The sequence below is a fragment of the Mirounga angustirostris genome, unplaced genomic scaffold, assembly GCF_029215605.1.
Source record: "Mirounga angustirostris isolate CCGP_5_RB_7025 unplaced genomic scaffold, mMirAng1.0.hap1 SCAF_4, whole genome shotgun sequence".
NCBI classification, from domain to species: Eukaryota; Metazoa; Chordata; class Mammalia; order Carnivora; family Phocidae; genus Mirounga; species Mirounga angustirostris.
In genome coordinates this window covers 62161038-62173611 of record NW_026991712.1, presented here as the reverse complement: position 1 = coordinate 62173611, position 12574 = coordinate 62161038, and the positions used below count along the sequence as shown (strand labels likewise).

Sequence of the window (12574 nt, the reverse complement as noted above, 5' to 3'; positions counted from 1 at the left end):
TTTAGGTCTAAATACCTGTATGAGAGAAATATTATATAATGGTACGTGACTGGGCATCTCCTCCCAGCTTGGTGTTCAGTATCTTCACGTTGTTAGCTTGAAATCAGCCATGGTGGGGATATTTACACCTCCGAAATTGGCAAATGCTACAGATGGGAACTTTTTTCTTAGCCGTGTGTTACATATTATCAGCATACCACCAGTATGTGTGTTCTGTACCTCAGTTTTGCCATCTATAAAATCAAGATAATAATAGAACCTACCTGATAGGGTTGTCATGAGGATTAATGAGTTAATATATGTAAAGCATTAGAAGAGTGTCAATATAAGGGTTAGCTATGCTTTGTATTATTATTATTATTGGCACAGAAAGATCTCCAAGCTATATTGTTACATTTTTTTAAGGTGGGAAAAGTACGTATGAATGCTACCTTTTGGATATAAAACAGGGAAGATTTTAAATACATACTCATAGTTTCTTTTTTTAAAATTTTTTATTGTTATGTTAATCCCCATACATTACATCATTAGTTTTAGATGTAGTGTTCCATGATTCATTGTTTGCATATAACACCCAGTGCTCCATGCAGAACGTGCCCTCTTTAATACCCATCACCAGGCTAACCCATCCTCCCACCCCCCTCCCCTCCAGAACCCTCAGTTTGTTTTTCAGAGTCCATCGTCTCTCATGGTTCGTCTCCCCCTCCGATTTCCCCCCCTTCATACTCATAGTTTCTTATAGAAAGAAGCATTGGCAGAATGCACAAGAAATGAATCCAAGTGGTTACCTGGTTCGTCTTTGATTGGAGAAATGAGGCGGAGGACTTCGGTAAGAGCAAGACTTTTCAGTGTACATTGTATTTTCATTTAATTTTATGTTTTTAAACTATGTGGATGTATTGTCTATTCAAAATGTATTAAAAAAAGAACAATTCTGGGGCGCCTGGGTGGCTCAGTCGTTAGGCGTCTGCCGTCAGCTGGGGTCATGATCCCAGGGTCCTGGGATCGAGCCCCATGTCTGGCTTCCTGCTCGGCGGGAGGCCTGCTTCTCCCTCTCCCACTCCCCCTGCTTGTGTTCCCTCTCTCACTGTCTCTCTCTCTGTCAAATAAATAAATAAAATATTAAAAAAAAAAAAGAAAGAAAGAACAATTTTCATTAACCCAACAAGCATTTCCTCATCTGCTGTAACCAAAATACTATGGGAAACACTCTGTGAGGCTTGAAAGGAACATTGACAAAGAAGAGACCATCGTCCCTGCCCTCCATGCATGCGCGCTCCAGCTTGGGGAGATGAAACGTGCACGGGAGACCTCCCTGGTTGGGGGAACACTAGTTCCACCCTAGGGTACCAACACTATAGGGCTTTGCACTTCATTCATGATTAGAATAACATGAAATGGCTCTTTCGAGATACTTACCCTGTTGTATAAGGGATGTTTATGCCTCCTAGGTTAATACTTTCACATCCAACAATAAATAGGGTTGAAAAACACAGTAAAGACACACCACTGCAGATCATGGCTAGTTTGGCAGATTCTCTTGCACCAAGTTTCAATTTCTTTATAATGTAGCCTCCCAGGACAATACCAACACCAGCACTGGGGACAATAATAACACCTAGAGAGAAGAAGGGAAGGACAGGATTAAGTGAAGTTACATATACTATAATCTGTTTTCTAATTATTCTGTTTCTACTCACTTATTAGTTTTAAAGTAAAAAAATAAAAAATACTGTAATCAATAAATCTTCAATGTGTATGATTTTATAGTATAATTTCTTTTCAAAGGACTCATATCCAAAATGTAAAATGACTTTTACAAAGCAATAAAATAAAGACAAGCAGCCCACTAAAAAAGTGAACAAAACTTGAATGGGCCCCTCACTAAAGAGGAAATCCAGCTGGCCAATAAACACATGAAGGTGTTCACCCTCATTGCTAAGAGGGAAATACAGATTAAAACCATAGTAAAATACTACTCTACTCCATTTGTGTTGATAAAAATTTAGAAGCCCGATACTACCACATGTTGGCAAAGATAGAGAGCAATGGGCACTCTACACGGCTGGTTGGGATGTAAATTGTGAAACCTACTTTGAGAAACAGTTTGCCATCATATGCATCCTGTAGATGTTGACGATGTACGCATCCTGTAACAGGTAATTTTATTCCTGGGTCTACACCCTGAAGAAACTCAAGCACACGGGGACTAAAAGAAGTCTACAAGACATTTGAAGCATCATAATAGCCAAAAACTGGAAATAAACCAAGTGTCCATTACTGGATGCATTGCATGTTGTAAGTTCATGTAACAAAATGTCACTATACAGCAAGAAATATGAAGGAATATAATAACACACAACCATGAGGATGGATCATACAAATACAATATTCAACGAGAGAAGCAAAACAGAACAGAACACATGACATGACGGCATTTGTAAAAAGTTCAAGTGCAGTTAAAACTAAGCGATTTGTTTAGGAATGCATATCCAGGCAGTGCAACTATGAAGGAAACCCAGGAAGTAAGTGTCATAAACCCAAGAGAGCAGGGGAATAGGTGGGGCTCCTGGACTACTGAAAATACTCCATGCCATGACCTACGTAATAGTTACACAAGTGTTCACTTTATGATCATTCATTAGCTCTAAATTTTAATTAATGTATTTCTGTGTGCATTATATTTCACAGCCTTTTAAAAAAAAAAACTAAAAAACAGTTGTATTGCCTGCCCCAAGAACCTTATAATCTAAAATAGAAATACACAAATCAGAGTACAATAAAACAATTATACAAAAGGCAAGGAGAATACAGGGGAAAAAGCAAAAGCATCTGAGCCTTCCCTGGGAGAAATCAAGGAGGACTTCACAGAAGTAGCAGTATTTGTACTGAACAAAGTATGAAGAGAAAAATAAGGTTAAGACTGAAATGAGACAACTATGTCACTAGAGATCTTGGCAAGAGCAATGTTAAGGATGTTGTGAGGGAAGAAGCCAGACTGCAGTGGGTTGAGATGAGGATTTAGAAATTAGAATTCAGATTCTTTCTAGAATTTAAGCTATGAAAGGAAAAACAGATATGGGTCTAGAGTAAGAGTGGGGTCAAGGTAGAGTTAGAGCTTGGGGAATTCGTTTGCTAAGACAGGAGAGGACTATGCATATTTATATACAGACAAAAAGGCTAAAAAGGAATGGGAGGTTGAATGTGGAGGGAAAGGTTATCTAATAATGCCAATGCAAGATCCTTGAGAAGTCAAGAGAATATGGAATTAATAGCACAGATAATCAGATTAGCACTGGATGGGGAAAGAGAGAGAGACCCCTTCATTCAGGGTGGGAATAGGATGGGGGATAAATCAACAGGTGGGTGGTAGCTCTTCAAATTGTAGCTTTTCTGTTTCATTATTTTTACATCATTTTGCAAACATTATGTAATACATGTTGCAACAGAACACTGGGAAAGCACAGAGAAGTATGAAGGAACAAAAATCCACTGCTTACATTCTGGCATATTTCACTCTAGTCTTTTTTCCATGCTTTTTTACTTCAAGAATTGATAACATGCTATAGATTCTTTTTTTATATAGCTTTGGTTTTTATTTCTGGGTGGTTTTTTGTTTTGGGGGTTTTTTTTCTGTATAACTGAAAACAAAACTAACTCTTAGAGGAAAGGGATATGGAGAACTTTAAATATAGCCAAGGGTTAGAATAATCATTGTAGGAAAGCAAAGTGAGTGCTAAATGAGAATATGTAATAGGCTTTGCAAATGGAGAGTCCAGTGGGTCCAGATGATATTAGATTTCAGAAGTCTGCAGCTGCACCAGTGCTCACGGTTGAATGGTTTGCTCCAGCGTGTTCAGCAACCCACGTAAAGGAGCAGAGGATTAGATTAATCTAAAATCTGAGCTTTGCCTGGCAACCAGTGTTCATTTTGTAATCCTCACCAGAGTCCTGATTTTATAAAATCAGTAAGGGCCTTTTTACAGATGAGGAAATTGACAGCTCAGAGAAGTGACCAGCCCAGTAGTACACACAAAGAAGAGTCTAAGGGAAACAGATCTCTGATTCCCAGCCCAGCACTCTGTCCACATCACCACAGATGTCTCTTAGAACCGACAGGTCCCTGGAATCTTTTAGGTAAATTGACCAGAGCTCTGGGCTCAAATGAGCTGGTTAATAAAGTATCATCATCATTAAGGAAAAGTACACGTTATCTATACAAATCAATAGGCAAAGCTTTACCTTTAAAGTGAAAGTGATACATCCATGAAATTCTTATTTTAGTTGAACAATTTACACTGTTCTAGACCTGGGGGTAACAAACAAAACAAATCTCTATGCTCATAGCTCAAGTCCTAATTTAAAAGCAATAAACCTTACTTGACTATGCATCCTACTTGGTATTCAACTCTTAAGAACAGGAAATTTGTCATCAGTAAATATGAGGTTATATCAATCAGAGGGAAGACCCCTTAAAATTTGCTCCAGATGTCCCCTGCACTATCCAAACAGAAATTCTGACCATTCATGATGCTAATCTGTACATCGCTCAGAACTCCAGCTTAAGTAAGAGACCCAAATGTTCCGTTGTTAGAATATTAGGCATATGGGATGGTATTGGGGAGGGGAATGGGGGACAACAGTAAAACCTTCTCACTGTCCTTTCTGAAAGCCCCTGAGTCTGGGGAAACCAGACTGTACAGAGCATGGAGGGGCTGGAAGTTGGTTTCCCACCCACCACCACACTGTTCTCTAGTCCTTCCCAACTTCCCCACTCCCTTGTGGGGAGAGGGAAATACAGGCATCACCTGCTTTTCCAAGTTCACATCACACCACTTCCGCATTTATGGAAAACCTCAGTACTTGTGTTCGCTAATTAAAATAAACCCAAAGAAGATTTTCACTTTTATGGGGTGAAAAAAACCCCACAAAGGTGACCAGTGAAAATAGCATTCAGCATTTGTTTTGCAGTGAGGGGTTACAGAGGCAGTGAAAGTGGCCCCGCCAAGCTCCTTCCCTGCCAACTACGCCCAGTGTCTCAGCATCAGGCCCCACAGCTCTGAACTGTACTTTATCTTGATTTAGTCTGCGCATCGTTAGGAAGATGTTCCAAAGGTATCAGAAAAGCCTAAGAGAGGTTGTTTCTTGAGTCTGGGAATGCTCAAAATTTTTTTCCATATAAATTATTTGTAGTTGCTTCTCCACTTTATGCCATTTCAGCTTATGAAAGATTTCATTGGAACACTCGACTTTCAGATAGCAACGGAAACCTGTAAATATATACGATGGGCTCTCCCAGCAGAAGCTGCCCACCTGCCACTCGTCATGTCTGAGTTCAAATTCACCTCACTGGCCCGTGCTCATCCCTTCCCTCAGTCCCCAGAGAGCACCCTGCCTACTGCCTCCATTCCTCTGGAGCTTCTGCTCCCTATCAAGCCCCTTTCACAGTCCTGGCAGGATGGCTCTGCAGTCCCTGAGTTTCTGTTCCTCGCGCCCTCTAGTGGCCAAGACATGGATGGGACCCGTCAGGTACAAAAGGATGGGTGGGGAAAAAGCATCAAGGACTTGTGTATGAGGGGAGAGGGAAAAGGATTGAAAGTGGAAAGATGGAAATACCTGGACCAAGCCCAGGGACCCAGCCTAAGGTACCGGTGGTAGAGGATAGAAGCCAAAGCAATGTCTAAGAGACAAATGCAGGTGACAGTGCAGGCCACATGGACAAATTTCCTGAATTCAAATCTCAGCTCTTTCACCTACAAACTGTGTGTCCTTGGACAAATTTCTAAATATTCCCAGGCCTCGGATTTTCTCATCTGTAAAATGTGGATACAGGGGCGCCTGGGTGGCTCAGTTGGTTAAGCGTCTGCCTTCGGTTCAGGTCATGATCCCGGGGCCCTGGGATCGAGCCCTACTTCGGGAGCCTGCTTCTCCCTCTCCCTCTGCCCCCCACTTGTGCTTGCTCGGTCTCTCTAGTGTTCTCTCTCTCAAATAAATAAATAAAATCTTAAAGAAAAAATAGTATCTTCCTCATAGGTTGTTAGGTTTAAATGAATTAAGACATATAAAGTGCTTAAAACCGGGGCACCTGCCTGGTTCAGTCAGAAGAACTACGACTCTTGATTTTGGGGGTCGTGAGTTCAATCCCCATGTTGGGTGTAGGGATTACTTAAATAAATATTTTAAAAATTAAAAAAAAATAAAGTGCTTACAACAGTGTCTGACCCCATAGTATATACTTAATAAATGTTGGTGATCATCATCATCAGAAGTATGAACATCATTATTATCTGCCTAACATGAATGAGTTTAACATTTGCACAAATAAGTATATTGGAATTAGGCAAAATTTCTATATGCTATTTTATCTATAGGATTGCATTTAACCTACTCCTAATGGCCCAACTAAACCTGTATGTGTTCTTTTTATATAAACCTTTGTTTGATATTTAGCTACCATGTGTTCTTAAACACATAAACCTCTGTTAGCTACTTAGTTACTGTGTGTATATATCTGAATCTAAAGAACTCAGGGCTGCGTTGGTTAACTGTTGACAAAGCAGAGGATCCTGCTTTACTTCCTAAATCGTCTGCCAACACCCTACTGCTTTCCAGTTGGAAATCTTTTTATGTACTTATGTGTCCAAGCAAATTGACATGTTAATTGTCCTACTTCCTCTCTTTCTCTTATATCAAACATTGTTCCATAACATTCAATTCTGACGTTTTTCCTGAGTTGCAATACTGCTTTTGCCCTTATACTGTATAGCCTCATGAAGCCAAAAGGGCTTTACGAAAAGATGATATTCACTGAGTTACCAAATATTAAAGCTACTGGTGGAATTTTTCCTCTCTACTCTAGTTTTTGTCAATATGCAGAAATGACCTGTATTGAAAATGGATACATAAAATATACATCTGCTTAATGCATGATTTGGGACACACAAAAAAACCTTGAACTAAAAAAGAGGAGGATGAAATTAGGTAACCCGTTCATCATCAAGAATGTTCTAGGCTCAGGGAAGGGAACTTCCATTGTGCCACTATTGCTTTTGTTAAGAACAACAATCTGCTTTCACGGTCAGGGATGACCCTTATCGTGAGACCTGCCACTGTCTGTTGTGTTTACTTCTTTCTTTCCTGCCAGACTGTAAAGTTGTTGTACGTGGCGGGGACTGTATCTTTATTATCTTCATACCTTTTAGCACTCATCAGGACCTGGAAATGTATGGATGAAAGAACAAACTTTGTTATTTAGAATTTATTATATAAAAACTTCAAAGGACTTACTCATTTCAGTTTTCAATTATTCCTGAACTAGGCTATATCTTGTTTTACAAAGAGGAAATCTAAAATCTAACTTGGGACCAAAATAAGCTGCTAACATCTGTTTAAAACCGGCAGGCCCTAAATGATGCCTGCAAAATTTCACTGTTACCAAATTCCGAATTGAACATTATTAGCAAAAGTTTGACTGCCAAACCACTAAAGGTGACCAAGCATGTAATGTCAGTAGCCCTCTGAGAACTCTTTTCTGTTGTGAAATCACAATGGTGCAGAATGTGGTGAACTAAGAACTCAGAATCTTAGATGTCCTCAGTGCTCTTTTCCCTAAATTCACTGATCCTTTCTACATATTTCACACCCAAAGTTTTCTTCCGTTAAATTGAAAAAGAAATGGCTTGCAAACATAAGACTATAAATCAGTCAGTAAAAATATGATTGTAAGCTATTATGACTTTGAGGTTCTGCTGCTACCCTAGGGAAGGGCAGCTGGGCACGGGGGAGGCAGGAGGAAGCAGGATGGGCATCTGGAAAAGAAGGAAGTCCAGTCTGGGTCATTCTCGTTCATTCATTCTCTCTTTCTCCCTCTCCCCCTCTCTTTTTGCACACACACACGCAGGTGTAGACTCTATGCCACATACAGTATCCCAATTCATTCTCAGAATTGTATGGATTTTGAGTGGCTTTGAAACAGAAGGTGTCTTACAAACAAAAGTATCTTAGCCTAATTAAAAGCATTTTCCTTTCATAATAACTCAAAATCATGGTGCATCTTACAATTTATGGTGTCTTCGACTGGAAGGAATATAGCTTCGGGCACCTGGGTGGCTCGGTCACTTAAGCGACTGCCTTCAGCTCAGGTCATGATCCCAGGGTCCTGGGATCAAGTCCCACATCGAGCTCCCCCTGCTCAGCAGGGAGCCTGCTACTCCCTCTCCCTCTGACTGCCACTTCCCGTGCTTGTGCTTGCTCTCTCTCTCTCTTTCTCTGTCAAATAAATAAATAAATAAATAAATAAATAAATAAATAAATAAATAAATAAATAAAATCTCTAAAAAAAGGAAGGAAGGAATATAACTTCTTTCCACATCACAGATGAGGAAATATCTCATGAGTGATAGAGCAGGGAAACAAACTCAAATTCATTTAACTTTTCCAAAGACTATGCTTCTAATCTTATGATACAAAATAAATGCTTTTCCTATCACCTAGGGTAAATTATTTTACCCTTTTAAGCTTCTACTTTTCCTTGCAAACATTTTCTTACAGGAAATAAATATCAAGGAATAAAAGAATTTTAAAAGGAGAATAAAAGAAGAGAAGGTCTTAAAAATGCAAACCTTGAGGCTAGCAAATTTTAAATGCTCTGAGAATATAAGCATGCCTTTTCACAAACTATACATAAACCGCAAAGTATCACAAAAGCACAATACATCTCTTTCTCTTTCATATCTCAATATCACCCTTGTGAAAAATGTCAGAAATCCCTTCACAAACTATGATTAGGTGTATCATTACAATGAATTTATTTATATTTTATATTTTATATATATATATATATACTTTGATCTCTTTTATAATTCAGTGGCTGTTTTAAGGCAGGGAACAGACTGTTTTTCATTAAATCCATAATATTTCATAGCATAACATCAAGTCAAATTATAAATTAGGGGTAGCAAAGCATAGAACCATGCCCTGTTTGGCTGGATTAGGAAAAGCAGCCCACGTATATTGAACTGAACAGCCACCAGTTCCTGAAGAGAAGCCTCTGGGCCGGATGGTTAGAGGACAAGGTGCCAGAAGCCAACCTCTCCGACCACAGCTTCCTCTTCAAGTACCCGGTGGCAGGCACAGTGTGGCTCAGATGGGACTGCCTACAGCCAACCAATAGAGAATGCTCCGAAATTTCTAGCACAGCCTTGCTGAAATTACCAATAAAGGCTTTCAATGGGATACAAGCTTCTAAAAGCCTCCACCTCCATGACTTCATCATGGAGATATCAGTATAAAGCTCCTATTTAACTCTTACTAAGGCAAAGGGGGCTCATTCACCCAGAATAACACTTTCTTCAACTCTGCCAACACACGGAGACTCTGTATAGTAACCGGAGGGAAATATGAGATTCCCAATCTCGGGGATTCAGGGTCCCGGGAGCACTGACTGAGGAAAGGTAATAAAAAGGTACATTCAGCAGAGAAAACAACCACACTTTTCATTTCAGGTTTTTGCAAAGCTCCGGCTACAATAATACATAAAAGCAAATGCCAAGCTGCATCATGAAAGGGATTCGAAAATCAAATCAAATTAATATTTCATTTTTTATGGCTTAGAAACGTTAAGTGTTTGCTTCATCTAGGCAATAAAACCCAGAGGGCAAAAACAACTTGAAACGATGAAATGCAAAAATCAGATGTTTACTTCCATTTTTCACTGGCTCTGGGCAACTTACGGCAAAACAGCGAAAGCTTGAACCAAATTACTGCGAAGGAGGAAAAAGCTTCTTGTAGAGGAAATTTTACAGGAGAATAATAAAGTCTTGGTAACTTTTTCAGTTATCAAAATAAGCCTCAAGCAAAGAACCTGGTGTTAAGTTACTGCACTTGGTTTCTGTTCACAGAGGCAAAGCCTACAGACATGGGCTGGTGCCAAATGCAAACCCTCTTCCGAGGCCCTGCGGGCAAGATCCATTTTCTGTCAGCAGTTTTCAACTTCTCCCCTTTCCATTGTTGTCCAAATCCAGCAGCTCTCGGAGCTTTCCCATTGAGATGGTTGATCGTCATTACGCCCACTAATAGCTGAGCCGCAAAAACCTGACAAAGCTATCCCTCCCCTGGGAGAAGCAAGCAGATTTTTAAAACTCTATTTATCTGAAATTTTGAGAAAAACTTCTAAACACCTAACCAGACTTGTTAAAGCGCCCTTGTCCCCCAGGAGCCAAGTGGAGATTTGCTCCTTAGAAACCATTTTAATTCTACCGATTTCTTGAGAAGAATCAGAACAGCCATTTAATAAACACAGTCAACTCACTAATCTGAATATTCTGTTCCTCTTTTTCTTTTTTATTTACAGCTTCATTAAGCTATAATTAACAAACCATGCAATTCATCTAAAGTGTACAATTCAGAGGTGCCTGGGTGGCTCAGTTGTTAAGCATCTGCCTTCGGCTCAGGTCATGATCCCAGGGTCCTGGGATCCAGCCCCACGTCTGGCTCCTGGCTCAGTGGGGAGCCTGCTTCTCCCTCTCCCACTCCCCCTGCTTGTGTTCCCTCTCTCACTGTGTCTCTCTCTGTCAAATAAATAAATAAAATCTTTAAAAAAAAAATAAAGTGTACAATTCAATAATTTTCAGAGATACACAACCAATCTCACAATCATTGTTAGAACATTTTCATCACCCCCCAAAAGAAATTCTGTATGCATTACCTATCACACCCATTTCCTCCCTCAGCTCTAGACAACCACTAGTCTACTTTCAGTCTCTATGGATTTGCATATCCTAGCGGTTTCATATAAATGAAGTCATACAATACATCTGTCCGGCTTCTGTCACTTAGCATAATGTTTTCAAGGTTCATCCGTATTGTAGCATGTATCAGTACTTCATTCCTATTTATGGCCAAATAATCCATTGTACTGATATATCACCATTTGATTTACCCATTCATTAATCGATGGACATTTTAATGGGTTGTTCCTATTTTGGGCTATTATGAATAATGTTGCTATGAATATTCATGTTCAAGTTTTTATGCAGACATATGTTTCATTTCTCCTGGATATATGCCTAGAAATGGAATTTCTGGATCATATGGTGACTCTAGTTTGAGGAAGTGCCAAACTGTTTTCCAAAGTGGGTACACCATTTGACGTTTCTGCCAACAGTGTGTGAGAGTGCCAATTTCTTCCAATCTTCAATTGTTAATATCACAGATAATACCTGATTGTAGTCATCTGAGTGGGTTTAAAGTCATATCTCATTGTGGTTTTGATTTGCATGTCCCCGATAATTAATGAGGTTGAGCATCTTTTCATGTAGCCATTTTATATCTTCTTTGGAGAAATATCTATTCAGATCCTTTGCCCATTTTTCAATTAGCTTATTTTTCTTTTATTATTGAGTTGTTGAATTCTTTATATATTTTAGATACAAGTCCCTTATCAGATATATATTTTGCAAATATTTTCCCCTATTCTGTGGATTGTTTTTTACTTTTTTGAGGGTGTCCTTTGATGTACAGAAGTTTTAAATTTTGATGAAATCCAATTTACCTATTTTTTCCTTTGGTTGTATTGTCTAATCTAAGGTTACAAAGATTTATGCCTATGTTTATTTCTAAGAGTATTAAAATTTTAGCTTCTACATTAAGGCCTTTGATCCATTTTGAGTTAATTTTTTATATATGGTGTGAGGTAGGGGTCCAACCTCGTTCTTTTGCATGTGACCAGTTGTCCCAGTAACATTTTTTGAAAAGACTATTCTTTTCTCGTTGAATGGTCTTGGCATCCTTGTCAAAATCAGTTGATCACACGGCGCCTGGGTGGCTCAGTTGGTTAAGCGACTGCCTTCGGCTCAGGTCATGATCCCGGAGTCCCGGGATCGAGTCCCGCATCAGGCTCCCTGCTCGGCAGGGAGTCTGCTTCTCCCTCTGACCCTCCTCCCTCTCATGCTCTCTGTCTCTCATTCTCTCTCAAATAAATAAATAAATAAAAATAAAAAATTTAAAAAAATGTGTATTAAAAAAAAAATCAATTGATCACAGATGTATGGGCTTGCTTCTGGACTCTTAATTCTATTCGATTGATATTTATGTTTGCTTTAAGTCAGTACCATACTGTCTTGATTATTGTCGCTTTTAATTAAGTTTTGGAATCAAGAAGTCTAGGTCCTCCAACTTGTCTTTATCAAAATTGTTTTGACTGTTCTGAGTTGCTTACTTTCCAAATGAATTTGTCAAATTCTATAAAGAAGCCAGCTGGATTTTTTATGGGAATTAAGTTGAATCTATCTAGGGTGCCTGGGTGGCTCAGTTGTTAAGCGTCTGCCTTCGGCTCAGGTCATGATCCCAGGGTCCTGGGATTGAGTCCCGCATCGGGCTCCCTGCTCGGCGGGAAGCCTACTTCTCCCTCTCCCACTCCCCCTGCTTGTGTTCCTGCTCTCTCTCTCTCTCTCTCTCTGTCAAATAAATAAATAAAATCTTTAAAAAAAAAAAAAAGTTGAATCTATCTAGGGAGTACAGCCACCTTAATAACATTAAGTGTTTTGATTCATGAACATGAGATGTCTTTCTGTTT

General features: G+C 39.4%; 1 protein-coding gene across 1 annotated transcript in view; it reads right to left on the bottom strand.

The window, feature by feature from the left end:
* Positions 1 to 12574, bottom strand: part of SLCO5A1 (solute carrier organic anion transporter family member 5A1) — a 132664-nt gene that overhangs the window by 21937 nt on the left and 98153 nt on the right. The window contains exon 6 of the mRNA XM_045896424.3: positions 1420 to 1618. Coding sequence (XP_045752380.1) covers positions 1420 to 1618 — 199 coding nt within the window. The remainder of the gene's footprint in view (positions 1 to 1419; positions 1619 to 12574) is intronic.